This window comes from Penicilliopsis zonata (genome assembly GCF_001890105.1).
Source record: "Penicilliopsis zonata CBS 506.65 unplaced genomic scaffold ASPZOscaffold_12, whole genome shotgun sequence".
In the NCBI taxonomy this organism is placed as follows: Eukaryota; Fungi; Ascomycota; class Eurotiomycetes; order Eurotiales; family Aspergillaceae; genus Penicilliopsis; species Penicilliopsis zonata.
Window position 1 is genome coordinate 661143 of NW_019208921.1, and position 27757 is coordinate 688899.

Here is a 27757-nt window from a genome sequence, read left to right on the forward strand (position 1 = left end):
CCCATATCAGCAATCTTGCTAAGATTTTCGGCTGTTGTTGCCCCCAGCCCCTGAAAGAAGGCCTGGAATTCGCTCTTGTCAGCGAGCAGCTGCCTCGCTGCTGTGAGATACTGGTCTAAGCCGATCTCTGAGGCATCCATCCGAGCCTTTGTATCCCAGAGAACCTGAAGGAGAGTATGCTCTCACAGACTGTGAGAAAAGAAGAAGGCGAATGATGGTTTAGAATCAAGAGAGGAAGATGGAGGGGCAAAGGAAGGCATCGACGGTCCCAAGGCAACTCTGATTCGACCCAGGCAAACACGACAAACACGCAAGACAAAGGCAAGAAACCTTTTCTTCTCCCACAAACAACTCAACTTTCCCTAAATTGTGTCCGCATGGATACTCGATCTAGTCGATTGCGGCGACAGAATGAACTACATGAGAGGCAGCAGGGGATTCTATATGAATATAACGCCAACCTCTTCCTACGTTTCTGGATATCTGAGCCGTGTGTGGGTGATGAATATGAGTTTTATAACGGTGAAAAGTCCTAGGCTGTCTTTACTTTTTCGCCTAGGGACATGGTGTAGGTACACAACACTCTGCCTGTTACTCAAGCCCCTGCCAAGTGATACACAGGTAATTACTCCTAAATTGACTATTTGGTCACACCACGGAGTAGCACTCCAACTACCAGGGTGGCTTGTTTAGAGTGTCTTTTCGTGCTAGCCAAGCAATGAGGGTAGGTATACTGATATCATGATACTCAATTGAACTAAATTCGAATCACCCATTCTACCTAATACCTTCATGCGGAGTTGCATCTCCAGATAATCTCTCTCTATGCCGAACCACTTGCTGTGGTGCTAGAAGCAGTGGAGATAGAAGCAGTGGAAGTAGAAGCAGTGGAAGTGGAAGCGGTGCTCGGAGGAACAGGATAGGAAAGATAATTGCCATAGTCTCCATAGTTACCGTAGTCGCCATAGTCACCGTAATCGGCGTCCTCCCCCGTCACGGCACGATCTGCCATGTCCCGCTTGTCAGCCGTGACTGTACATTCCGGAAGAGTTGTCGAGTCGGTAGTCGTGGGAGATTGGCCGTATGAGCCGTAGTTGGCATACGACCCGTACCCATCTCTCTTGACGTTATGGTCGGCGACAGTGCATGCTGGTTCAGAGGTAGAGGTAGAGGTTGTCATTCCGTAACTGCCGTAGCCAGCATAGCTGGCCGGATAGGTTCCATAGTTGGCATAACTGCCATATCCATCTCTCTTGGCGACAGTGCTAGATGTTTCGGTAGAAGTAGAAGTCGTCGAGGCTGATGTTTTGGTAGAAGTAGGAGCAGTGGTAGATGCTGAGGTTGTCTCTCCATAACTACCGTAGCCGGCGTAACTGGCTGGATAGTTGATATAGTTGCCGTAATTCCCATATCCGTCTCGCTTGACTTTCTCCCCCACAGTGGACGCCGTTTCAGTAGTGGTTGAGGTGGTGGAAGAGGTGGAAGAGGTAGAAGAGGTCAGTCCGTAGGATCCGTAGTTGGCGTAACTGCCATAATCGCCGTAGTCGTTGAGAGGGAGGGCGTTGAGAGGCAGGAAATTGGCCAGAAGAGGGACGGCGAGGAGGAGAACGTGCATGATGGTAGATAGTAACTAGAATTGATGATTGGTCTTGTATTAGTACTGAGGGTGAGAAGTTGAAGATGTTGTCGAGCTTTGAGAGAGAAGATACGCACTTTATATAGGCCTTTAGACACTACTCCTACTCTTACTCCTCCTCCTACTACTATCCTATTACACCTAATTTTTACTATTCTATTCTTTCACTTGATCCACAAATGTTACACCGGCGGAGCTCATCGCCAGCTGGCTACAGTGAGACATGCAGATATCCTCAGCAATATCCTGAGAGTAACATGGAATGGAGTACAGGTACTTTTTCTATGGGATTTCATAGAAGGAACAGGTGAGACAAATCAACATTGCCAAGCAGGAAGGCTGGTCTGCCTGATCGTGCTGCTTTTTATAGCATGTCGATCACTCCGTGGGAGGCCTCAGCTGAGGTCGTACAGACTATCTTATTATCAGCTCTGCTTCTCATCCAGGTTTTTCTCACTTCTTGACTATTCTTGATTTACTCGGTGTTTTCCGACCCTACCCCCAATATGTCTAAGCTCGACGACGACTCCGACGAACGACTTCTCCTAGACGAAGACGCCCTCCCCTGGACTCCAGCGCCGACTCGCAGTCTCTGGCACCGTCGGAGGGGTTTTATTCTACAAATTATCGCTGTTCTGTTGGCATTTTTCATCGGTTCTGCATTGGGGTACGTCTGGCAGAGACGGGAGACGGATCAAGCTTGCACACGGCGAGTATCGCATTATTGTGGGCATATCTTGTATTCATTATTTATTATCATATACTAACTCTTTGCTTTGATAGCCCCTCTCCTCAAAGACGTGGATATCGAATATACCGTGCAGAGATTCAATGGATCGCTGCTCAAGGAGAACATCTTCCGTCAACAGGCCAGTCCCGAGGTGGATGCTGCCTGGGAGGCATTAGGCGTGAACTGTACTCCTAAATACTCATACTCATCCTCATCCTATGCTAAGACTAACTGCTATTAATGATATTTAGATCGCAGCATTCGAGTTCCCCCCGATCAAGCCGGAAAAGCCGGCCTGGCAAACGACCAGGTGCAGATCAACGAGAAATACGGCGGAGGGTATCCGGCGAACGTGGAGGGATTGCATCAATTACACTGTTTAGTAAGAAAAGGCATAGAGGAAGGGAATTCAAGTTTGTCTAACCAGGTAGAACCTTCTTCGTCAGACGCTACATTGGAATTACGACTACTACCATGCTCTCGGACAGGGGGCGTTCCAGAACGACGACACTATTGTGCAACGACACACCAGTAAGTATACACACACATACATACATATATATAATTATATACTAATATTTAAATTAATAGCACACTGTCTCGATATCATCCGTCAACAGCTCATGTGTACCGTCGATATCGGCGTGCTGGGTCAGGTCTGGATATCCCCAGACCACCCGACTCCGTTTGTCGACTTCAACACGCAGCACGTCTGTCGCAACTTTGACGCCGTGAGGGAGTGGGCAGAGATGAATCAGTTACCTGGGCAAGTGCCGGGGGATTTCCTTGCGCCTCCGACCGAGGGGGGGAGAGTGTATGCTGAGATTCCATAGTGTAGATTTATGATCTCCATACTCAACTATAATTCCTCACTATACCTAGATTGAATAACTGTAGTCAGCATCATTCTAAGTATATAGTATATACACAAGTATACACAAGTGATACTTACAACTGGAACTCCATTATCATTGCCAATACAGTTGTCCAGGTCCAGCGTTGCAGAGACATAGTCACCCGCATCATTCTTGCATTCGGCTTTTAGATACGGCTTGTCCCAACTGATATCATCGCAGAATCTATTCTATATTAAAAGTAGAGTGTTTGGCATGGATGTCTTCTTGACCAGTTATTTTAACTGTCGTGGCTAGTTGGATGCTACAGATCTACAGTAACCTCACTATATCAGTCTAGATAGTACTGTGTATATAGTATATTTTATAGTTCTCTCCAGGGTCTGTAGACATGAATTAGCATAATTTACCTCAGGCTAATGCCTAACACCCCTATTATCACAGCTAGACTAGCTATATATAGGGTATATTTCTAGCATCATCATTTATGCTATTCTATCTTATATCTAGTCTAGTTACTGACAGTTTAGTAGATGTGCTGTCAGGATTCTACTAATAAGTGAATAAGGAACTATTCCTATAAGAAGTAGTGATACCACTTAGCAGGTAATCTAAATCCCTATAATATATAAAGTCTTAAGTCTATCACTTATAAAAGATATAAGGTGATGTATAGAGGCACAACTAAGTAGTTAATAGTGTTATTAGAATAATAATTAATATCTATCCCTAGGAATATTAGTATATATAGTATAGTGTGTAGTACACTCTATATTCTAATTATATTAGATATAAAGTAATATAGTGACACCTCTCTTCTATAAGAATTCTCTACCATATAACTATATAATCTAGGTCTAAGATAGTTATATAGTAGGCACTGTATGCTTGGAGTTATATAACTTATTATATTATTCTCCTGCTATGATTTCTCCCTTGATTCCTGGTGCATTCCTATATTGATCCCTATAAACAAGATCTAGTACTCTGTAGTTATAACTAGTAGTCTATGGAATTTAGAAAATATATGGCTCTAGGGCCCTAATATCAAATGCCTAGATTATAGTAGAAAACTTTTTATATAGAAGAGAGGTGAGCTGGCTGCCAGCCCTTATATTGCATTTCTCTATATCTTTATATTCCCCCTCATGGATTCTATATTGATTGGTAGGGACCACTAATATATATTAATTTATTAAGTACAATCTCCTACTATTGCATAGGCTGTCATGCTTTCAGCCTAATCTAAAGGATTGGTAAGCACTAGGCAGATGTATAAGCATCATGGCTACTCCTCACCATCCTCCTCCATCTCTCCTCCATCCTCGCCGCCAACCATGTCGCCTGGGCCTCAGATCCCCATCTTGACATGGCGGGTGGGCGCCGCGCCCAAGAAACGTGCCGTGTGGCCGACCAAGCGACCAGAACCCAAACCACCGCCATCGAGTGACTCTATTGAGACGGACAACGAGATGGGAGAGGGGGCGCCGCAGAAGCGCTTGGCCTCACTGTCTACTGCGTTCCAGCTCACGGGCCTTCACCTGAGTCCCTCCCAAGCACACGCTGTATATTTCAGTCAGTGAGTCCCTTGACACGCTGTGTATTTCAGTGAGTCCCTGGGGAAGCAACCCCCAGCAGTCAGTGTCTGGTTTGACGTGTGTCTTTGTGCGCAGTGATGGACTTGACCTCGCGTGAGCTGTTTGGCATGCCGCTGTCTGGACCGAACAACTTCATCTTGCAGGGCTCCCTGGAGCATGCCCAGCTGTCGCGGTCGCGGTGTCTGATGTTCCTCGCCACGGCGGAGAGCGCCCTGGCCGCTGCCCGCGGCCACGAATCGCTGGCTGCGGTGTCTGCCATGGCGTGTGGATATCAGAGTCTGCAGCAGGAGATCGCCACCCAGGGCGAACTGACCGGCTCGATTCTCAGCACGCTCACCTTCATCGCCTGTAACGACACGGTCCGCGGTGGTCTGGTCCACCGCACGGCCTATGAACGGGTGCTCGTCGCCCACGGCGGCATCGAGGCGGTCCTCCACCGGTTTCATTCCCCGATGATGCACTACGGCCACCTGCTGATCTGTACGGTCAACGACTGGCGGCCTGCAGACCTCACCCCCTGGCATCACGATCTGGCCTGCGCCCTCGAGGCCGTGGCCACTCTGGCGGGGGCAGCAAGAGACTGGTCGCATGTCTTCCAGGATGTCACGGTGCGCGGGCTGCTAGACACTTCCCCGCTGGTCAACCTTCTCCAGGATCCGATCCATGGCGCCGACATTGGCCGCGACGCCTCCCCGTCCGGCTATCTGGTAGCGCTGTACATTCTGGTCACCGAACTATGGGAGTCGCGCAACTTTGCCGGGCTCGCCTCTGCTCAGACCCTGCTGCGCACATTGCAGGCGAGCCTGATGGCGTATAGTATCGTCAACGATGGATCCCACGTCACCCTGACCAGCAGCGGCTTCCTCACCGTTCTCCTGCAGACCTTGGCGAGTCAATATCAGCGGCCAGAGAGCAGACGACGAGCACTAGACGCCAATGAGTGCCAGATCCAGTTACTACTGAGGGCTATCCGCATGCTCCGTCTATGGGCTGTGCTGGGCAGTGAGAACCGCATGGCATTGGTACAGTTCTTCAAGAACTGCCTGTGCCAGCCGGGCATGACACGCTCACAGCCCCTCGATCTGGAAGCATTCTGGGATGACGTGTTTGGGATAACATCAATCAACCCTACCCCTAGCTAACAACAGTAGGGATTCGCTGGTGGTCACCCACCCAACTACTAACCTACCGGCGCCGCCCTACAGTCGCGCAACCCTAGAAGAGCTAGGTAAGTTCAATATAGAGAAGAGGAGAGCTGCTGGCCCAAGATCTGATAACTCTATATCTATTTTCTTCAGTTGACTGTTCTTAGTATATATATATAGCCACACTAAGTTTCGCATCCTGATCTAAATATGGGATAGTCTATATTGTCAAACTGCTTAGTAGGTAATCCATAGAATGATTATGACCACATGTTATAGTATGCTAAAAACGTGAAATATTCCGCAAAAGGTCCTTAAGAAAGCCATCTTTCTTAGCAGCTTTTTTGGGGAAAAATTTGCCTGTCCTTATTGTGTATTCCTTGAGGGCTCGAAGGCTTGGAAACTTTGAGACAGGATTCCCCGTGCGCCGGGCGTCCACCACATCAATGAGATTGACATGTGTCTTTGATAAAGCCTGCGAATGTCTATCTTAGAGTAGAATGATCAAAGTAAGTGACTCGCACATACCTTCCGACACTGAGTGATGGTATCATGAGGACCAGGAGCCCTAACTTCAATACAGAGCGTCTGCCAACCTTGCAGTTTATTTCCATTGGAACTAAAGTGTGCTGTAAACTGGTCTTTGACAAATGCAGCATACTCCAGTTTATATTTCTTTGAATGCTTTTGCCAGTGCATATGCCGTGCAAGTCGGTCAAACTCACTGGCTACAGATGCCGATGGATCCGGTAAGAAATCCGGGAATCGAGAAAAGAATGGATTATGCGCCATTGCTGTTGAATGTTTAGAGAGATAATCAATAGGCCTAATTGTATAGGTTGATTGTATAGGTTAATTGTAAACCATGTTTACTGTCCAGGAAATGTGATGTAGATATCGAGGGTCTTGTATAAGGCTGTAGGATATATATGTCACTGTGATCTCTAAACCCTAGTGAGTCGCAGACAGCGTGGCAAACTATTAGTGGAGAGATATTATATAACATGAGTTGTACTATCATGCAGGTGACACGCTTCCTTAATTAACTGGATATATGAGTCATGTCCTGCATTTCCCCCTCTAATATGTTAGTCTGGTCTCTGATCAGGGGTAGGCTGATATAATATAATATAGTAATCTATAAGGAAGATTGATAAGCTTCAGGAGAAAAATATTGGGCAACATGTCCCTCTGCCACAGGTATGATCTACTGGATTTGAAGCGTCTTTAAACCAATTTCTGCTTTCTTTTGGGCGATTAAAGCTCCGGCAAGTCTTCTCTACTTTAGAGCTTGATAGGCATACTATTCCCATATGATCTTGAACTCTGCACCCGCTACGCAACACAGATTACCTCGCGTCATGACTCTATCTCTCAAGTGAATATTACTATTATCCCGGGGCCATGCACATCTGACAAGCATCAAGAGGTTGTGTAATAATACCACTCTACAGACCTATCTCCTAAAGGTTTTTGAAGTCATTATACAGAGATTTCAAAGGTGAGCAGGCTCGCCATATACTCACTATTAATAAATCCATATCGATGCTATATCAGGTCAACTTGCGAATGGGGATCCGAATTGATACCTCTTCAAGTAGTGGTGTTGTGTTCAGCAAGGATGTATTGAAGATTAAGTTATATAGACCTAATCAAGACTATTTAACTCTAATTGAAGAACCCTAATAGAAGGCATTATAATTAAAGAAGATGTATTACTAGTCCAGAGAATGGTTAAATGTTATATTAGGGACTATTATATAATTATTCTAATAGTTCTTTCCAGTAATATTAATCTGGCCATATAAGAGATTTTAAGCCTTGCAGAAGACTATAACCTAACTGGAGACTAAACTTTAAATAAAGCCTGACTTGGTTACTGAGAACAGTGCTAAGGTGGCAGTATATAATATGGTTCTTAGATATAAAAAGCCACTAGCACTCGGCTACTATATTATAAGAAACCGTGGTGTGGATGAGACATTGATTCAGGGAGTGGCATATGTGCCTCATCACACTGGCCTGATGTCTAAAATAGGCAAAAACTCATATTCACTTTCAATATTTACACAGGATGAAAAAAATGATATGCTAAATTAATGTTCAATCATCAACCAGGACGTGGAAGATCCACAGGGCGGAATCATGGATTGGATCGAGCAACTGTATCTACGCTCCCGGGGACCGGAACTTGGCATCTTTGATGGCTCTATTCTGTCCAGCGCCTTCCAAGAACAGACAATCAAAGGGAGTCCAATGATAGAAGCCTACATGGGGCGAGTCATCTTGATCTTGACAATCCACCAATACTAGAGGGGTAAGTATTATAGAAAAGGATAATCTCTAGGCTGCTAAATAGGATGATTTGTGTATATTTGCATCATTGTCGCCTAATATACTTAGCTTTACACACTAATTTTTATTCACTCAACATATCTGGCCTAATTAATATCAGATATGCTGGGTGGTGTGCAAATTATATAGAGATATAATACTATTGGCCCTAAATATATATAGGATTTGTTTAATATTATTATGTACTTGGTATTCATAGAATATATATATTAGATACACACCCTATCCAGGACACTCGCGGCTAGAATAGACTCCATCCTAAGCTACTACCTACTCTTAATTGTCACTAAGCAAGACCCGGGTAAACAAATGCCTCGGCATATCCGTCCGCTCTCGGCCCTCCGCTGCTCCGCCCGACAACCCCGCATCCCAACGAATGAAGCTACCCCGGTTTCCTCCACAAATTACAAGTAGAAGAATGCAATTACAGTCGACTGTCACTGCAGATAATCATGCCCGAATCCAGCTCACCACGCGGGCCCCGCGAGGCCAAAAAGCGAACGCGAACGGGTATGGGCCATGCCTGAGTCTTCTGCAACACGGCTAACCATCTAGGCTGTCTTACCTGCCGCGCACGAAAGGTAAGTGGAGAATAATTTTTTTTTTCTTTCTTTTCTCCCCTGACCGCCAGATCAAATGTGACGAGACCCCCGAGCGGTGCGCAAACTGTCGCCGGGTGATGCTGACGTGTCGCTGGCCGGGACTCGGGGTGGTCCCCCTGCCACGGGGCAGTAAGTTCATCTCCGGGCCCGTCTCCGCTCCAAAACCCCAGGCTCACGGATCATGCAGACGGCGGCCCGCGGAGGGTGGCCTGCCAGGGGTGCCGGGTGGCGCGGTGCCGGTGCTCGGGGGAGCAGCCGTGTGCGCGGTGCCGGGCGACGGGGGCGGACTGCCGGTACAGGGGCGCCGGCAGCGCCGGCAGCCCCGGGAGTGGCCCCTCCCCGCAGGGCAGCAGCAGCCCCAAGGACGCCCCCGAGAAGCAGTTGACGCCGGGGACTCCCGACGCGGCCACGCTCACAGCCCACCTGGACGCCTTCTTCACCCACGTCGCGCCGTGCCAGGCCAACGCGGTGGTGCACCGCGGCACGCTCCTGCGCGACGTGCACGCCGGGAGCGCCGACCGGGCGCTGGTCGGTGCGATCTGCGCGATCGCGACGCGGTTCCTGCCGGTCCCCTCGGCACAGGAGCCCGTGTGGACGCGCGAGGCCAAGTCGCTCCTGGTGCGGGAGGGGATGCGCAGTGCCCCCCGGGTGGCGGCCGCGCTGCTCCTGGCCAAGCACGAGATGTACTGCGCCCAGTTCGAGACGGCGGCCATGCTCGGCGCCATGGCGACCAGCGCGGCGCTGAATCTCGGCTTCCACCGGGAGGGTCTCGCCGCGGCGGCGAGCAGCACCTCGGACGCGGTGGCCCGCGAGACCCGCCGCCGGCTGTTCTGGGCGTGCTTCTGCTTGGACCGGATGCTGACCCCCGGGCGGCCCGATCTGGCGCTGATCCGCCCCGGGCTCGCGACGGCGCCGCTGCCGTGCGACGAGCACCTCTTCCAGCTGGGGATGCCGGGGCGGGGTGCTCTGTTGGGCGAGGAGAACCCGGGCAGCAGCCTGTTCGGGCAATACGTCCAGCTCATGTCGATCCGGGCTGACATCCTCACGTATGCGTCTTCTCGATCAACCGCCGGTTCCATCTCTGACGTGTCTAGCTACACCCGCTCCCCGGCCAAGGACCCGCCCTGGACCTCCCCCGTGTTCAGCGCCTGTGAACAGCGCCTGCACGCCTGGCGCGAGCGACTGCCCCCCCAATGCCAGCTGCGCGCGGACATCATCTACGCCCGGCACGCCCAGCACGCCCTGCCGGCCCTGACGATGCTGCACGTCTGGTACGACCAGTGCCTGTCCGACCTGTACCGCGTCGCCATGCCCAACTACCCCGAGACGCTGCCCACCGCCACCCTGCTGGACGCCCCCATCGGCTGGGTCGAGGAGCACCAGCTCGCGTGCGTGCAGCACGCCCGGGGCATCGCCCAGACCTTTGCCACCGTCGGGGCGCATGTCGATCTTCTCGCCGAGACCGACCACAACCACAACCACGACCACGCCTTCCTCGACACCAGCCTGCCCATGTGTGTCTTTGAGTCTGTCCGCCTGCAGCTGCAGTGGCTCCTGATGCTCCCCGTCGAGGCACACCCGGACGCCCGCGCCCATCTGCGCCGGCAGGTCGATCTGCTGCTGGGGCAGGTCGAGCCCATGACCCGCTACTCCTGCCACGCCAGATGGTTGGTACGTCCATTTTTCCTGTTCTCTTCAGCGCCGAACCAAGTGCGGTCGTGCTGACAATGCTAGTTCGACGAGATCCGCCGGATGCTCCGCCAGCACAGGATCTTCGAGCACCGCGAAGAACTACGGTAAGCCGACCCGAGGAATTCTTCCCCCCCCCCCCGGGGCAACCATCATCCTCACCTTCAAGTAGGCACACGCACATTCAGGAGAATCATCCCTGGGTGCAGCGCATCCGGAGCCTGCAGCAGACCCTGCAAGACGCCATCCGCCCGGAGCAGGAGGTGCTTCTGCAGGACCTGTTCCCCTTCGACACGCCTCTTTTGGACGCGCTAGAGAGGGTTGACTGGGGGGACGTATAGCACAATATACTGACTCGAGACATGCGAAACATGACTGGAGGATTAAGTTATCCTAACACTGCCAGCAGTTATAGTATACTACTAGATATATAGTATTAATATAAGGTTAGTAATAGGTAGAGTAGTAAATATGCACTTATTAAATCTCTTTAAACATTAATCACTACAAGATATGTATATCATAGTCTGATTAAACTTGTAGTTTTAGAAATCAGTCCCCGCCTTAGAAATAATATCTTTCCTACTCAACCATAGACTGTTTATTTAGCTAATCATATAAAAGAGAGCTAATATAATACTGATAAGGATTAAGTAACTCATAATTAGTAGTATAGGCATGGTATAGTTAGTATATATAATTGCAGTAAGGAGGAAAGTTTGGGCAGTCTATCATCCACTATATATACTACCTTTCTAAATCACCTTCTCTCTTAAGAGATTATACAAATATAAATAACATATAATATATTATATTATATACCATGATTACCCTTCCCTTAAGGCAGTTATAGTCATTCATATCATCCTTTTGGCTTTATCTATGCCTTCCCTCACCTGTACTTATGCATGGTGATCCTTATAAAGATGTGCCTGGTCGCCGCGTCCTACTTAAAATAGAGACTACTAAGACAAAGAGTATTTAATAATGGACTAGATGGGACACCAGGGGAAGTGTGCGCCGCCTAGGAGATTCCATCAAAATATATAAGTAGAAAGCCAGCTCAATGTTACACACCAAGCCAGTTGACGTTTAAGATAATCATTTTTTATTGGCCTATCTAAAATTACTATTATTCTCTGAATATGGCCCCAGGTGGATCCGCCACTATAAAATACACTCCTGGTAATCCAGCGCATGTAAGTGGAGTCTATATTCATTTACTAGGTGTATATGCTTAGAGTAGGAAATAGCTAAAAATCAATATAGTATTTTAAGGTTTAGAAGTAATAATTAGATAAAACATCTTTTTTATCTATTGTTCTAGGTTAACTTCTAATATACCTTATATTGACTATTCTTAGGGTGATTCCCTCATCATTAATCTGCTCATATAAAAAGCTATATGTGCTTAAGATATAGTCACTAGAGTAAGCCAGCATTTTTTAAGATAAAGATCTCTAGGTCTATAATTAATAGCTAACAGCATTATAGTTTAAGGCGTTAAAGGCATAATTATTCAGTCTTATACAAGGTCTTCAGGCTGCATTTATGCAGCCTTAAACCTTTATCCTACTCAACCATGGACTGTTTGGTTGTTACCTTGTCTCTTCTTCGTCCTTCCGTCCTTCTCTCTCTTCTGTCCTTCTTTCATATCTTCTCAGCTCTTCTGTCCACTTCTTTTCTTCCTTCACGATGGATTTGACTCGGGCACACAGTCTCTCCGACCTCAACGAGACCACGACTGATGTCACTCTATTTGTCGAAATGCCGAGCGACGTGCGCGGACAGCTTCAGGGATACAAGCCGGCTGATGGAAACGACGATACTGCCGAGTTTTTGAAACAAGTCTTCAGATACCTGCCGTCGGATGGCAAGAGCCATCTCGCCGACGATCTCTTGCAGTGTCATTCAGACGACAACATCCGGCAGCTGGCCCAGAACATCGAGTCAGGGCTGTTGGTTCCCATCAAGGCTGCTGGAGCCAAGACAGCGACCATTACCCCGTCGCCACGAATCGGCTTAGAAGAGTCGATTGAAAATCTCGGCTCAACCATCGACTCGTCGATGGTTCGAAAGCAGAAGGAGCTGCGCGAGCGGTGCTCGCGCCGCGACGGCGACATGTGCGTTATCTCAGGGGTATTCGACAGCGACAAGGACGCCCCCCCCGGCAAGGAGACAGCGGACCTGGAGGCAGCGCACATAATACCTTTCTGTCTTGCCTCGTTCAAAGATCCTGCGGAACAGCGGTACATCACCAGTGTATGGAACACGATGTATCGCTATTTCCCGGGCATCCGCTCGCGGATCGCTTTCGAATACCAGAGCATAGACGAAGCCCGAAATGCCATGATGCTTGTTTCTATCATTCACAGACAGTTTGGGAAGTTCAACATCGCCCTCGAGGCCACCGGAGTGCCCAGCCAGTACCGCGTGAAGACCTTCCCCCGCCTCCCCACGACTATTCGGTGGTATTTGCCTAAGAATGGCATCGTCAACCTCATCACCCACGACGGCCGAGAGGAACTTCCCTCTCCTCTCCTGCTGCAGGTCCACGCTGCGATTGCGAATATACTTCATGCGACAGGCCGTGCCGAAGCTATCAACAAGGCCCTCCAGGATTATGATGACATCAGCGTCCTGGCTCGAAGCGGCGCTACGAATATCGCACGACTTCTCGCTGTCAGCAGACTGCCCTCACTGGCAATAGCCTCGCCGAATGCGAACCGCCCGTTGACTATGCGGCCCAAGGCTGGAGCTGAGGAACAGCAGCACGAACGTCGTGTCTCTGAGCAACAGTCATCGCAACAATCTTCGACACGCCACGGGATTTCGGGCAAGGAGAACTAACTAATGGCGAGTACAACCACCACAAGTCAATGGTTTAATGTTAGATGAAGGTACAGGAATAGCCACAGAAAGACAAGAAGTTCTGATAGATACTGCTACTCCTTATGAATAGACGTAGCTATTGGTTCTGTTGTGATCCCCCGCGTGGGTAGCCTAGTATAAAGACTATAGTTGTTGCCAAATACTACGTAATATATATACCTTTACCTTTTTTAGCAGGCAATATTATGATCTAGTTACTTCATTTAGTGAACTACCCTGTAGCGTAGGAAATAGATAGTACCTCTCTTGCAGAGACAGACTGTGAAGGAGGCATCCTCTGTCATCCCCTCAACCTTATAGTAAATAAGGATGTTATAGGTGTCAGTGGGTTTGATGAAGACTTTTAGAGTAATATAAGCACTAGTAAGTACTCTTATACTATATATATAACTAGATATTTATTAATAGTATACTAACCTTTATTACCTTCCCTCCTTATGTCACCAATGGCCCCTTCTATTCATCTCACTTCTTCCACCTTCCTGACCACCAGTCTCTCAATCCAACATGGCACAGAAAGGCCGACAAATTCTAGTTTGGCTCCGACGTCCTCTGCACTTGCGATATACTTCTCCTCTTCCTCAGGGGAAGGTCGCGTAAGAAGGTGGTCTTTGACACGTGTGTACCAATACCCGGCCAAGAATTCTCTCAGGGGAAGATGAAGCTCATCGAACTGTCGGTTCAATTCTGCCAGCAACTCTTCAAATTTCTCTAGTGATTCTCCTTCATCACAGTCGTGGTTGATGTAGTCGATTCCATCTTCGCCGCCCGGACACTTGTTTCGCCCAAGAACCAGGCCTTTCCTGGTATTGGAAAAGCAGGTGTGATTGAGATCCAACGCATTGAAGGTCAAAGACCTGATGACTGCTCGTGCATCCTGCCAGAATAATTGATTCCACTCAATGATCGTGTCAAATATCATGCTAGAGAGTTCGCCGCAATAGATGGCCTTGTAGCGCCAGTCGCAAGAGGTCATTTCTCGGATAATGGCTGATATTGCGGTGCATCCGCCAGGGGAACAGGGACATGAGCATCCATCCGGGATAATGGCTGGCATGAAGACAGCAGAACCAACTCTGCCCAAGTACTGTAGGATAGTCTTAATAGCTCCAGCATGGTCTGAATGATTCAAGCCGTGGCATTCAAGGTCATACGCAAGCCACAAGCAACACTTGATAATCTTCACGGCCAGGCCATGACCGACTGATTCATTTGTCCAAGGTAGCTTCCGGCTGAGATCTCCACCTTTAGATATGTGCCAATCAATGAGTTTCATCAATTTGTTTGGGGTAATGGTATAATGATCTGCCAAGTAGCTGAGAGGAGAGTGCCCTTTCAGATCCAGCGTATCCGTATCATGGAATCCCGCATTGTATAATGCTTCGGCGCACTCCCGTCGCTCCAACCCATGGTAAACAGTTGCTCCATCTGATGACATGCAGAGGTTATCCAAGGTGGGAGGGGAAATGTTCCGAGCAAGCAGACAATTGTAGACCTCAAGACACTCTGGCCCATCAAGAACCTTCCCCTTGGGGATCATGGTGGATGGTAGCGAAGCCTCTGCAAGTCTTCGTAGGTTTTCTCGTCGTGTAGTGAGTGTTTTGATCAGCAGCTGCATTCTTTCTCCTGTATCATCATAATAAAGAGTTCTATTAAGCTCATATTTGCTGAACCTGCACCCTGCCTGCAGCAATAACACTGCGGAGCGGTGGTATTCTATGCCAGGGTAAAGAAGAGATTCAAACCTATAGTCCGGATCTGCTCCAAATTCAAGAAGAATCTCTATGCCTTCTGGCCAGCCAAAGGCCCATTCAAGCAATGGAGTATTATGAATAATTTCATTTGGAGAAACCCGTTTCTCATCAAGGGCTTGCCTAAGCTCTGTAGCATTTTTGCAACAAACAAGTCTGATACTTTCTGGGATTTGTACCACTATAACTGGTTAGTCTGATGGAATGAGTAAGTAATTATAAGTAATAAATACCATACCTTCATCACTTTTAGCAAGTATAAGCTGCAGGTTGTGTTTCATGGGAGATATTAAAGGTAAGAAAACAGCGCTATGAGCATGACTGATATCCAAGCTGACCCCGGCATCGACCATACGCGCCATCAATGGGACATGATCCTCTTCAAGGTGAGAGACAGTCCAGAGATGATTCACAGAACGGGGATCCGCGCCAATTGACGTCACACCATTATCCAACAGGAAACCCAGCAGCTTGAGCATGTATTGGAGGTCGAATATACCAACTAAAAGACTTGTTTCTTTCCGGATAGCGACCTATCGATCTTGAGAACCTCTGTATAATAGGTGATATAGAGGACACTTACATCAAGCAGTGATTCAGTACCACTCTCTCCTGATAAAACCATTGCAGGGTGGAGTTCCTGGCTTGAGAACTTGCTCTGGAGCGTTGAAACTGCGGCATCGAAATCTCTTTTTAACAGCAGGGAGTCCAGAGTTGTACAGATCTCTTCATACTTTTCTGTCCCCTGGCAAACCATGAATTGAATTCTGAAGCCCGGGTTGAGGGAGAATCCGCCAGCCCCTGTCGTCATGCCGAATGAGTTTTCGACCATGATACCCAGCCAGCTGCTCGAAAAGATACGTCTTTTCGTGCCGACTCTCGTTTTCTGCAAAAATGCCAGCCAGCGTGAGATACTGCCATCCTGTTGGCGCGCTTTCTGTCCTTCATCACGCCATCTCTTCAATAGGCGCAGGGTCGAGTGCTATAAATGTAAGCGAAACTCACTACCCAGGGGGGATGGGAGCATTAGTTTACTATCTGCTGAATAATTTCAATAGCGTGCTGACTGTTTTTGAATGTATGGCTGTCCCATTTGCAATCAGCATGCCATCACTCAAGAGGTGGAAGTTAAGCATACATTTGAAGGATTAGCTGGAGAATATTCTGCATGCTTTCTAGATCTGCCGTCATCTCTTGCAATGCATCCTTCCGAAAATGATACACAACCCTCTTAAGGTGGTTTTTCCCTTGTCAGAAACCCCTTTGGCGTCATGCTTTGGTCCGTATCGCTTGAGCTTGTCCTGCAGTCGCTTGACAGCTCCCTCGATGTCCAGGATCCTTTCGGAAATATTGATCGCCACGTCGGGTTGGTGGATCTGGTTGTTTTCTATCATTTCTCGGAGGGACTTGAGGGGATGACATAGAGACTCGGCTTTGGACACCATGTTCCGCACCTCCTCGCCGTAGTCCCGAAATGCCCGTCCGTAGGCCACGATTTCGCCGCAGACAGCCAGGCCTAGGGAAATAATCCCGACTGCACTGCTTGCGACGGAGAAAGGATCAGACATAGTGAATATCAAGTATGTAATAAATGGTTGAATGTGTTGAATGTGTTGAATGTGTTGAATGTGTTGAATGTGTTGACTGAGTTGAATTTGGGGGAGTTGAATTTGGGGGGAATTTGGGGGGAAGGTCAAATGATGGGCGACGGCAAGGCTGAGTGAAAAAGCCTTGTTTAGCAAACAAGCCAGCTCATACAGTCAAAAATGCCCTGCTACTTGCATATACGGGTACATGAGCGGCTATATGATCACAGGTCTTATCCAATCACTATGCTGCGACTCGAGAGGCTGTGTATTTCTATGTTGAGATTCGTCGACTGCAACTGATAGCTCTAGCCTTGCAGGGGGGAAATAAATCATATCTATTCAGAGTTCCAAGGGGATAAGAGATGGCTTAAGTACAGCTGAGGGGGGGGGGGGCATTGAGAGGCATATAGAGATAGTGAATTATATAGAGATCACTCAAACAGGGTTTTATATAATCAATAGAGCTTCGAGTCATAGCAGTAAAGGACATGAGATTGATGGCAGATTACTCAGTTGATATTTTGCCAGCCGAATACATCGTTGTCAATGTTTTTGCCATAGAAAAGGCTAGAATTCAATATCTGTTCAACCTATGCCAGAGGAAATCCATCACTCATAGCCTTAAAGGCTAAAATACCTCTAAGAAGACTTCCATAAATATTTATTGTTGGGGCGATGCCCCGGGATGAGCTCAGCGGAATGATGGTGGATGGATGGATGGATAGATGGATAGATGGATAGATGATGCTATCTAGGATGCGCGCAGGCGAGAGAAAAGGCAAGCAGGACGGCGCTAAGCCTAACTGGGCTAGCACCTCCAACATTTATTTATATTTGATCACATAATCTCAAGGGTCCAAGACCAACACGTGACAGCAATCCACGTGGATCCATGTGATAACAGACTAGTCCATAAACAGACTAGACTCCGCCAGGTCACATGACTCGCCAGCGACTGCGTGTCGGCGACAGCTGAAGTCCTTCCAATTACACGCCTCGTCTGCGGCTGTCAAGGCCGAGTAGAGCTCAATCTAGACCTCTTTCTTGAATCATGTCGACTGCGTTTTCCCTGCGTCGATCCTGCCAAGGATGCGCCAAATCCAAGCGGCGCTGCGACATGGCGGCCCCCACGTGCAGCCGGTGTGCCGCCAAGGGCCTCACCTGCGAATACGTCAACGCCCCCCTGGTCGGGGATGCGAAGACCACCAAGCCCAGATCCCTGGCCATCATCGCTCATGGCGGCCATGTACGCAAGGTGTCGTCGTCCGCCGCTGCCGTCGTTGGCTCGTCGCAGATCCGCCCGCCGCTCCGCCTCGAGATCATCAAGACACACAACCACGCCATTATCCGCTTCCTGGTCGGCGAGTTCCGTGACTTTCCCCTCATCTTCAGCCAGCACATGAAGACGCACTTCATCCATCCGACGCTGTACGAGGGTGGTCTCCCGCCGCCGATCCGCTCCATCCACGCCGTGTGCAAGCTGCACCAGGACGGCCGGCTGCCCGCGGGAGTAGTACTGTTCGACTTGCTGCGGCGCACGTCAACAGAGATCCACCGGCAGACCAAACATGCGGCAAATTTCAATGAGTTGCTGGCGTGCGTACAGGCGTTGATTCTTGCGCAGTGCGCCTTGATCTTCGACGACAACGTTAGCAGCGACGAATCAAGTGAATACGCAGAGACAACCAACGAGCGGCTCGTCAGCCTGGCGCGACAGCTGTGGGCGCAGGCGCCCGTGCAGCTGTCGTCGACGCTGAGCCCGTATCGCGCCTGGGTGTACGCCGAGAGCGTGCGACGGACGATCATCACCTGCTTCGTGTTGAGCAACGTGTACTCGCTGCGCAGACGGCAGTACGGCCTGCGCACCCCCTTCGTCGACGCCCTGCCCTTTGATCTGCGCACCGCCCTCTGGGACGCCCCCTGTGCTGACAGCTGGCTCGCTGCCTCGGCCGGTCTGTTGCCCCAGGCTTCCACCATGGTATCGCTGCACGAGTATACCGGTCTGCTCCTCGCTGGCCGGGTCCATGGGCCCTCTCCCTTTGGCGGCCTGATCCTTGCTGCATGTAAAGGGGTGTCTTTGTCTCAAGTGCCGCATCCTCCTGTTCGGGATTATTTTCTCTAGCGTTGTAGATTGATCTGATGTACTGTACTACATTATAAATTGTAACTATATACATAGTATGATTGGTTATACAGACTCGTGCTACTTGTGAATGCGCTGGATACCCTTGATTCTCCTCCCTCCCGCCCAAACAACAACCAGACCAAGCAGAACACACCCGGTACTCATGACGACAAACCCCACAGGACTCTCCTCGAGGTAATTGACGAGATTCATACCGTACAGCCCCGCGACAAAGGTCCCCAAGGCAACCCCCGCGGCAAGAACCGACAACCGAACATCAAGGTACATGATCTGGTTACGTTTGACATCGAGGAGGGCCCCGACGGTAGCTTCCGTGCGCCGGATACGACGCAGCAACGAGCTAGCCGACTCGACGACCCCGTGCGTGGTCTTCAGATACGTTTCAAACAGGTACTCTGCTTCCTGGTGGTCTGCGACGGCGTGCGGTTTGCCCCGAACCACCGCGTCAGTCAGATACGTGGCTGCTAGGTCTTCGTCGGAATCAAGGATCTCCTGGATAGCCGCGCGGACGAGTCGTGCGCGATGCTCGATCTCCGCGAGGGATTCGGTCTGGCGGAGCAGAATGTCCAGATCTGCATGTCGGGTTTCCACGGCGGCCAGGCTGAGGCTTGCCAGATGTGTTTCCACGAGTCGGCGGGTGAGCAGGAACTCTGCCTCCAGGGAGACCGTCACGGCCACGAGACTTGATTCTAGGACGAGGAATTCAAACGCTGCTTTCGTATTATTATTAGTAGTAGTATTATCAGTATTCTCTGTGATCTTTTTGATCTGTTCTAAGAAGACAGCTTTCGGACTCGATTTCCCCCCTCCCGCAGTGTCGACGACTAGGACGCGACCGGCCTGGATGAGCAACCGCAGATCGAAAAAGTCCACGAGCACCGTCTCCGGCCGGACGAGGACATGCGGGTTCGCGTCCGAGGGGAGGTCGAGATCGCGCAGGTCGCGAGCCTGCACGCCGTAGTCGGCGACGAGGTCTAGCTTGGCGAGCTCGCGGCGGACGGGGGCGCGGTCGGTGTCGCGCGGGAAATATTCTGTTGCGGATAGTGTGGCGCGGTGGTTGAGCGGTGCGCGAGCCAGACGCAGCGAGAGCTGGAGGATCTCATTCTGCGGTGGTTCGGAGTCTGTCGGTGTGTTGTTGGCGTGGATCAAATGTGTTGGGTGGGTGAATTGTCTTGCTGTTGGTATTGTCAAGGAAAAGCGAGAGACGAAACCAGGGCGAAAGCGAGGGAGGCCTCGACAGAGTTGCAAGGAAGACATTTCATTAGAGATTATGTAGATTGATAATTAATCAATTCATTACTGAAAGTTGGCTTCAGATAAGATTGATGATGTCATCATATCTACATACTTGATACTTAAATTGTATAATATAATCAATTCAAGTCGGCAAGTAGATACTTATGATTACATCTACTATGCTAGCAAGACATAGATTTCTTCTATAAGAAAATGTCTGGCTGTTCAAATCCATGTCATTCTATAGCATGCTACTCTACTTCCAGTCTCTTATGTAGCCATGTAGTCTCTCTTGACAGTATCAAACCTTGATAGTCTCCCTCAGCAAGTTGAGAAACTCTTCCACCTGTGCAGCATCATGAAAGGCATCGTTATACGCCACATTAAATGTCAGCCGGTCCCTAAAAGTCTGGATCCCGACATAGACGCGCTGGTCCGTTGGCTGCGCCACGGCCGAGATATCCTGCACACGGAACGACCCATACTGCTCACGCACTTTCAGGGAGTAATCGCCGATAAAGCTATGGATGGACTCTGTATACGCGGCATATACAGACGCTGCCTGGCGCAGATACGGCACCATCTTCAGAATGGCGGCTGCTTTGTTCTGCGCGAGTCTCGTGTATTCGTAGTTCAGCTGGTGCGCGGTCTGGCGGATACTGTCTCCCAGCTTGAGTTGGATCGGCCAGAATCCAATCCGGAGGGCTGCAGTATGGGAATCCCGGCACTGGTTACGGATGTCGAAGATGAGGGAGGTTCCGTAGGTGGTGTTGGCGGGAAGCTGGCGACCGTTCATCTTCCGTTCGGCATGGAGAATGGCGGCATGGACGAAGGGGGTGAACCGGAGCCCCTGGGCCTTGATCGCACGGAACAAAGCGCTGGTTTCCTCTTCAGAGAGAGTCCAGGCCTGCGTCCGACCGATGCCAGGCTGGTCAGCGGCAAGAGCGGCATTCTTCGTGACGGGGAGAGTCTCGAATGCCTTTGCGTCTGGGCGAAGAGGAGGCAGCGACAAGGGAGGAAGCAGCTCCTGTTGCCGGGCGGAAATTCCCAGCGTGTCGAACGAGCCACACGGCAGTCTCTGGAGGTCAGCCCCAAGTGGCTCGTGGATCACCTGACCGCCAGCCTCCAGACGCGCCATTTCGGTGAACAAGTCGTGGAAGAGGAAGCCCGTCCCCTGCCCGTCCAGGACCATATGGTCTGCGCACAGGGTGAGGCGGAATCCGTCCTGGCTGGGCAGATAGTACAGTTTCACCCTGCTGGAGGATCTCGAGGCGGGGACGCCCAGCTCTTGTCCATACTCCGGTGAGGAGAGGACAAAGGTGTCTTCCACCCACTCCTCTACAGACAGCCGGCTGGTAAAGGGGGCGTATTGGAATCCGGCTCGGGTGGATTCGGCCGCAAGGCTAGGGTGAAGGTACCGCATTCTCATCCATGCGTTTTTGATGATCTTGATCAGCTCTGCTGGCGGTGGTGGTTTGGTTGCAAAGCTAACGCTGACGGTGGCAACCACATCCAGGCTACGGAACCCGGGTCGATCAGGGTGAGCGCAGTAGTCGCTGAAGAACTGCTCAAAGGGATCAAAGGGCCGGGCATAGAGGTTTTGATGCCTCTCCCATGTCACCGGCGTGTCGACTGCGTCGCTCGAATAGTGGCGAGATGGGATCCATCTCCAAAAGGTCTTGAAGTCCAAGTTCAGGCTTTGAATCAGGGAGATCACAGAAGCAGCCATGATGAAGTTCTGATGGATGACAGTGAGGATGACAGGGGAATGCTCCCTCGGATTCAGTCCTTTATATCTTGCTCCAGGCACTCATACTCAACCTGAGGATAGGAATATTCCGGATAACTCAACTACAGTGCCCATGCAATGATATCAGAGCCCTGCAACATGTCGAATGATCTCGGTTGGTCAATAGCCAATGAGGAGGTATCTCGATACTGCATGGCATACCGTGGAACATGATAGCTCTTTTACAGCTTCATGAAGAACCAAATCCTTACTTGGAATTCCATTCACACAGCGTATCCGACGCCACTCATATCATCGGGTGGAAACAAGAGAAGATGATAGTGTTGGCAATGGTGCCATCTGAGGGCCATACGTAATCACACATCCGAATGACCAGAATCTCTACTGCTTGTAGGGGTCATGACAAGGTTATACAGACATTCTGGCGATGGCTGGATGCGATTGCTGGCCATCATTGATTAACTTGAGACAGTTGGTAAGAAAGATAGGGTCTGGTCACATCCATTCGCCCGAGGGTTATCTAAATCCTCCACTGACAGAGTAAAGACCTCGATGATGAGAGTACTCAGCCACCATGATAGCAATCTGCAGATCGACAGATAACATCGGTTTTCCCTCTTCACTTTTCGTCTAGACACCAGTAATAATGTCAAGGCAAGGTATCAATTGACATTATTGCCTTGATAAAGCCCACTCGATAGTTCTTTGTCTTGACATAACTAGAAGAATGGGGAGAAAGAATAAAAAGTTAAGTCTGTATATCAAAGATTTCTGCAGTCACAATTTCTTGTCAGAGATATCTATGATATAGTAGTTTTTCCTATTTGTATCGCCTGCAGATGCAGCTGGTGGCCACTAATAAGTATTTAGGCACAATCTGCATGGAAAATGATTACAGTTTAGATTACAGTTTAGATCATACCTAGTGTTCGTTTATCTCTGCTATTCTGCATGGATTACAGTACGGCCGCATGGCGCCACATTCGTCACGGAGAGCCACTCGACTAGAACATTCCTTACTGATAGACTAGAAAGTAGTAATAGTTATAATAGAATATAATCTAGCAGCCTGAAGTGATAGTATTATTCAGGTGTCTAGAAGGAATTCTAAGTATGAATCCTGTATGTTCCATGGAGTCAGGTAGATGAGCTATATGACAGTATTCCAAACCATTCTTGTTATATAAAGTTGTAGACGCTATCAGCTCTGCGTTTCCTCTACCATCTAAGCAGAAAATGGTACACCCTCTTCCAGCTCCGCTCGTTTGCCCCCGATCCTCACAGCGTGATCTGCCTCTCTCTCAAACACCCACACCTTGCAAGTCTCTGTATCACCAGGAGAGGGGATGAACAGACCTGCTGGCCATGTTGCACCCTGCTGGAAACAGAGCGAGGTATTGTCTTTGCGTATTTGGGGAGAAGCAGTCCACGAAGCTGGTGAATGAATGCTAGACATTCAGAATATACTTTCCCATCTAGTTTGAAATATCTCTAGATATCTAGTCTAGAAGTTTGCGGATTTCCTCTATCAAACAAACACACTCGTCCATCCTCTCTGCAAATGGCGCAAGATGGCTGCTCCCCTCCATCCGTTTCACAATCCAGGTCTTGCCTGTGCCTCGAACCATCCCCTCCTGTGCAAAAAGAGGCACTGCGCGATCGCCGTCGAGTAGAATAACGGCCAGACGGTCGCGGAACGCTTCCTCGGCAAACGCAGGGGTGGGCTGTGGCGAGTTGAACGCAAGGGTTGCGTGGGGTTTGAGCTGGGTGCGTATGTTTTCCAGGTTCTGCACGTCTGCAGATAAGACGGTCATATCTTCGACTGTATTCAGTTGAGATGCCTTGGAAAGTCAGCAAGGGTCTCTTTTGAGTTTATTTCCAAAGTAGAGAAAAATAATACTCTGTGCTTACTTCCTCCAGAAGAATCCAAGGAGGTAAGCTTCCCCCCATAAACCCTGCACAGCTGAGACCCTCTGGGACGAGAAATGCCCCCAGACAGATCAGAGCGAGGACACCGCCATTCTGGCCCCGGCGAGCACGATCGGTCTTGGAGAAGGAGGCGACCGCTGCAGACCCGCACATGGCGCCGTACGAGTGCATCAGCACCAGCACGTCACGACCTTGGTCTTGGATCAGCGGGCGCACGGTGTGGGCGAGGATGGCGTCCGAGTCGACCTGGCAGGATGCAGATGACGGGTCCGCGGCGTCGAGAGAGGGGTATTCGGCATAATGGACGGGGAAGCCTTGTCGTTCCAGCAGGGAGAGGAACGGGGCGTAGAAGGCGTGTGTGAGCCAGGCGCCTGGGACGAGGACAACAGTCGGTTGTGTCATGTTAATATGTGAGAGTAGTCAAAATATCGACTTGTGTGGTATAATCTGTGGACTATGTAGTAGTTTTCCTGTATGCAGTGGGGAAACACGAGTTGCTCTGTATGTACAGAGTATTTAGTCATTCTGGAGCGGTGATGTAGAAATTGAACCATAGTACTAAAGGTCACAAATTAGATTATATTCTATATTAAGTAGATGACTCTTCAGAATAATAAAAGCTTATAGTATAATTAATAGATCAGTATAAAGGCTGCATGAACAGCAGTTCCTGGATTATAGTTTAAAAAAGTAGGAAGATATAAGTTTAATATACTTGAGATATATTTAATAATACCTTCAGTATGTTATAACTACTACTTACTACATATTATTGATACTGGTAATATTAATCTATCTCATACAAGATCGTTCCCACAACTATTAATAATTCCAACTAGAACTACCTCATAGTAATACTGTAAACCCTTATGACGCGTCAGTGGAGTCTCCATCTTAGGCCTTACAGTTCCAGTTTCAAAGCAGCTCTAGTGATTAGTACGGGGTAAATGCTAGCATAAATAGATTGAATCAGACAATAATAATAATATTATTATTATGGCCTATACTAGAGTATAAATAAATATTTATGATGAAATTCTATTGTGGAGTGGATGTAGATTACAGTTCCACTAAATCATAGAGAAATTATCTTGTCTAGGTATAACCAGATAACTACATGAATAAAAATTAAAACTAACTACCTAGTAGGTACCTACTAGCTACTTTGTACTAGATAGATAGTTACCTAGTACTCTGTAATAATTCCCCTGACACTGTCTGTATCACCATCCCAGCTAATCCCTTGAAAAGCCGGGCCTACCATTCTGGCTCGTGGACCAAGCGCCCCTGATTAAAGTGATGGATGGATCTCATCGCCGATTCAACCCAATAGCTCAACCTATATCAAAGGTTATTATCGAGACTGGGTCTCCTTAGTCCAAACACGCCTGTCGGAGATAACCAGGAAGGGGGATGTCTGCTCCACCGCGGGATCATGAAACAATCTATAGTAAATAGTAAATACCAGGCAATTAGTACTTCCGGCAGTTCTCTATTTATTTATATCCTCAAAGGCACCGAGCATGTTCTGTCTCTCTCTCGCTCACTCATCAGTCATTCTCTTTCCTTCCCATTAATTCTCTCATTCTTTTTTTCCTCCTCTTCTTCAGTCTTTCGTTAGCACTCGACTACTTCCAGGATGAAGTACGCTACTGCTTTCCTCGCTGCTGCCGTCGCCCTGGTAGGCCACGCTGCGGCTGCTCCCCAGGGGTTTGGCAACCAGGAATTCAACGCCGGTGGGAGCAGCGGCCAGTCCTTTGGCGGCTCCAACAACTACGGCAACTCCGGTGAGTCCAGCAGCAGCAGCAGCAGCAGCAACAGCTACGGCGGCTCTGGCAGCTCCGACAGCTCTGGCAGCTACGGAGACTCAGGCAGTTCCGCGGCCTCCAGCGTCGCCGAGGCTGCTGTCCCCGTCACTTCTGCGGCCTCCTATCCGGCTGCTGCGTCTCAGGCTGCTCCTGAGGCTGCCTCCCAGGCTGCCTCCCAGGCTGCCCCGGAGGCCGAGTCCTATTCGGCTGCTCAGGTCGCGACTGAGGCTGCCACCGCTGCGTCCTCTTCGGCTGCTGCTGCCAACGCTGGTGTCAGCGTCACCGGCACTGCGCCGGGCTTTGCTGCTTCTGCTACTGGTGGTGGCAGCGCTGCCGCCGTCACTCCTACCACCACCGACGAGCTGGTCTCGTATCTAGGAGATGATGAGGCTCGTGTTATCGTTCTGACCCAGACGTACGTTTCTCTTTTTCTCTTTTCAACTCTCTTTCTCCTTTTTTTTTTTTTTTTCTGACAAATTAGTTTCGACTTCACCGATAGCGAGGGAACCACCACTGGCACCGGCTGTGCCCCCTGGGGTACCGCGACGGGGTGCCAGGAGGCGATCAACCAGGACGACTGGTGTACCGATTACGAGCCCGACGCTCCCACTGTCGACGTTGAATACTACACTGCCGGTGTCCTGGGTATCACTGTCGGCTCCAACAAGTCGATCGTCGGCTCCGGTACTTCGGGTGTCATCAAGGGCAAGGGTCTCCGTATTGTCAGCGGCGCCGAGAACGTCATCATTCAGTGAGTACATCACCGATACCCTGTGTCAGACCGATACATCGTGTCAATACTGATCTTGAAGGAACATTGCCATCACCGATATCAATGCCAAGTACGTCTGGGGTGGTGATGCCATCACCATCGACGAGTCGGACCTGGTCTGGATTGACCACGTTACGGTAGGTCTATTCTCTCGATTGTTAGCATTGATAGGAGAACTAACGGTGTAGACTGCCCGCATTGGTCGTCAGCACATTGTCCTGGGCACGGAAGCCGACAACCGGGTGACCATCTCGAACCACTTCTTCGACGGCGAGACGGATTACTCGGCGACCTGCGACGGTCACACGTACTGGAACGCGTACTTTGACGGCTCGAGCGACCAGATCACCTTTGTCGACAACTACCTGTACATGACCTCCGGGCGTGCGCCCAAGGTCGCCGGCAGCACCATCGTGCACGCCGCCAACAACTACTGGTACGACAACTCTGGCCACGCCTTTGAGACCGACGACGGCGTCTACGTCCTCCTCGAGGGCAACGTGTTCGACAACGTCACCACCATCGTTGACAGCGACTACAACGACGGCGCCCTCTTCGCCGCCACCTCGGACAACGCCTCGGACTGCGAGGACTACATCGGCCGCGCCTGTGTCGCCAACTCCTACACCGACTCCGGGTCCACCGATGACGCCGACACCAGCGTCCTCGAGGAGTTCGAGAGCTACTCCAGCGATGTCTACGATGCTGCCGCTGCTAGCACCGACATTGCCTCCTCCGCCGGCCAGGGTAATTAATTTTTGTCTCAATGGCTAGACAATAGATCTATACTATAGTACTTATAATTTTCTTCTACGCTATAGATTGATCTAGAATATATTTAAAGCACAATAGTTACTCTATATGGACTACATAGTATTCTCCATACATTAGGTACTTATGGAGTAACTAAGTGGATAACTAGTTACTCCGTAGTTATCCGTATCACTAACCCTCTTAATGCTTGACTATCCTCAAGCTGTATATGTTTCAGCTAATTATCCTAGCTGGTAGTGATACATGGGCTTGTCTGTAGTGGGGCCAACTATAGCTTCAACGCCGGGGTACAGGCTTGCAGGGTAGAAATGGAAGTACGGAGTAATATCTGTACTACATAGTGCCGGGCTGCTCGACTGAAATTATGAGCTAGAATCATGACAGTGCTGTATATAGAGGATGTCTCTGACGAAGCATAGGTGACAGTATTCTAGAAGGCCTTCAACTGAATACACCAAGACATGCTGGCTCGTTTCAAGCTAGCGTAGCTTCGGTGACAGC

General features: G+C 49.5%; 12 protein-coding genes across 12 annotated transcripts; 6 read left to right on the plus strand and 6 right to left on the minus strand.

Moving 5' to 3' along the window:
• Positions 1 to 481: 481 nt before the first annotated feature.
• Positions 482 to 1883, minus strand: ASPZODRAFT_673756 (hypothetical protein). Its single transcript, XM_022729452.1, has 2 exons — positions 1714 to 1883; positions 482 to 1630 (listed from the first exon to the last, which is right to left on the minus strand). Exon 2 carries the CDS (start codon positions 1613 to 1615, stop codon positions 824 to 826), a length of 792 nt encoding a protein of 263 aa, XP_022579580.1. The 5' UTR covers positions 1616 to 1630; positions 1714 to 1883; the 3' UTR covers positions 482 to 823.
• A 259-nt stretch (positions 1884 to 2142) lies between these two features.
• Positions 2143 to 3199, plus strand: ASPZODRAFT_70555 (hypothetical protein; the record flags this gene model as incomplete). The annotated part of the gene is made up of 5 exons (XM_022729680.1): positions 2143 to 2362; positions 2420 to 2551; positions 2618 to 2748; positions 2798 to 2897; positions 2958 to 3199. 5 exons carry the CDS (start codon positions 2143 to 2145, stop codon positions 3197 to 3199), a joined length of 825 nt encoding a protein of 274 aa, XP_022579581.1.
• Positions 3200 to 4557: 1358 nt separating this feature from the next.
• On the plus strand, positions 4558 to 6772 carry ASPZODRAFT_144378 (hypothetical protein; the record flags this gene model as incomplete). The annotated part of the gene is made up of 5 exons (XM_022724999.1): positions 4558 to 4799; positions 4830 to 4875; positions 4917 to 5921; positions 6458 to 6472; positions 6620 to 6772. 5 exons carry the CDS (start codon positions 4558 to 4560, stop codon positions 6770 to 6772), a joined length of 1461 nt encoding a protein of 486 aa, XP_022579582.1.
• A 1998-nt stretch (positions 6773 to 8770) lies between these two features.
• ASPZODRAFT_17985 (hypothetical protein) lies at positions 8771 to 10950 on the plus strand (the record flags this gene model as incomplete). The annotated part of the gene is made up of 6 exons (XM_022727127.1): positions 8771 to 8828; positions 8874 to 8899; positions 8950 to 9049; positions 9108 to 10591; positions 10655 to 10716; positions 10782 to 10950. The coding sequence occupies 6 exons, from the start codon at positions 8771 to 8773 to the stop codon at positions 10948 to 10950; spliced, it is 1899 nt and encodes a 632-aa protein (XP_022579583.1).
• Positions 10951 to 12304: 1354 nt separating this feature from the next.
• Positions 12305 to 14439, plus strand: ASPZODRAFT_160560 (hypothetical protein; the record flags this gene model as incomplete). The annotated part of the gene is made up of 2 exons (XM_022726476.1): positions 12305 to 13341; positions 14350 to 14439. The coding sequence occupies 2 exons, from the start codon at positions 12305 to 12307 to the stop codon at positions 14360 to 14362; spliced, it is 1050 nt and encodes a 349-aa protein (XP_022579584.1). The 3' UTR covers positions 14363 to 14439.
• On the minus strand, positions 14292 to 15896 carry ASPZODRAFT_674970 (hypothetical protein). The gene is made up of 3 exons (XM_022729463.1): positions 15491 to 15896; positions 14487 to 15433; positions 14292 to 14431 (listed from the first exon to the last, which is right to left on the minus strand). The coding sequence occupies exons 1-3, from the start codon at positions 15729 to 15731 to the stop codon at positions 14420 to 14422; spliced, it is 1200 nt and encodes a 399-aa protein (XP_022579585.1). The 5' UTR covers positions 15732 to 15896; the 3' UTR covers positions 14292 to 14419.
• Positions 15897 to 16431: 535 nt separating this feature from the next.
• Positions 16432 to 17103, minus strand: ASPZODRAFT_134504 (hypothetical protein). Its single transcript, XM_022723548.1, has one exon. It carries the CDS (start codon positions 16818 to 16820, stop codon positions 16440 to 16442), a length of 381 nt encoding a protein of 126 aa, XP_022579586.1. The 5' UTR covers positions 16821 to 17103; the 3' UTR covers positions 16432 to 16439.
• A 733-nt stretch (positions 17104 to 17836) lies between these two features.
• Positions 17837 to 19004, plus strand: ASPZODRAFT_674986 (hypothetical protein). The gene is made up of 2 exons (XM_022729464.1): positions 17837 to 18034; positions 18092 to 19004. The coding sequence occupies exons 1-2, from the start codon at positions 17893 to 17895 to the stop codon at positions 18961 to 18963; spliced, it is 1014 nt and encodes a 337-aa protein (XP_022579587.1). The 5' UTR covers positions 17837 to 17892; the 3' UTR covers positions 18964 to 19004.
• On the minus strand, positions 18890 to 20280 carry ASPZODRAFT_674999 (hypothetical protein). Its single transcript, XM_022729465.1, has one exon. It carries the CDS (start codon positions 20242 to 20244, stop codon positions 19045 to 19047), a length of 1200 nt encoding a protein of 399 aa, XP_022579588.1. The 5' UTR covers positions 20245 to 20280; the 3' UTR covers positions 18890 to 19044.
• Positions 20281 to 20441: 161 nt separating this feature from the next.
• Positions 20442 to 22141, minus strand: ASPZODRAFT_134506 (hypothetical protein). The gene has a single exon (XM_022723549.1). It carries the CDS (start codon positions 21950 to 21952, stop codon positions 20525 to 20527), a length of 1428 nt encoding a protein of 475 aa, XP_022579589.1. The 5' UTR covers positions 21953 to 22141; the 3' UTR covers positions 20442 to 20524.
• Positions 22142 to 23092: 951 nt separating this feature from the next.
• ASPZODRAFT_100245 (hypothetical protein) lies at positions 23093 to 24374 on the minus strand. Its single transcript, XM_022720760.1, has 2 exons — positions 23885 to 24374; positions 23093 to 23814 (listed from the first exon to the last, which is right to left on the minus strand). Exons 1-2 carry the CDS (start codon positions 24302 to 24304, stop codon positions 23473 to 23475), a joined length of 762 nt encoding a protein of 253 aa, XP_022579590.1. The 5' UTR covers positions 24305 to 24374; the 3' UTR covers positions 23093 to 23472.
• A 1167-nt stretch (positions 24375 to 25541) lies between these two features.
• Positions 25542 to 27237, plus strand: ASPZODRAFT_70393 (hypothetical protein; the record flags this gene model as incomplete). The annotated part of the gene is made up of 4 exons (XM_022729669.1): positions 25542 to 26125; positions 26192 to 26461; positions 26523 to 26619; positions 26671 to 27237. The coding sequence occupies 4 exons, from the start codon at positions 25542 to 25544 to the stop codon at positions 27235 to 27237; spliced, it is 1518 nt and encodes a 505-aa protein (XP_022579591.1).
• Positions 27238 to 27757: the final 520 nt, after the last annotated feature.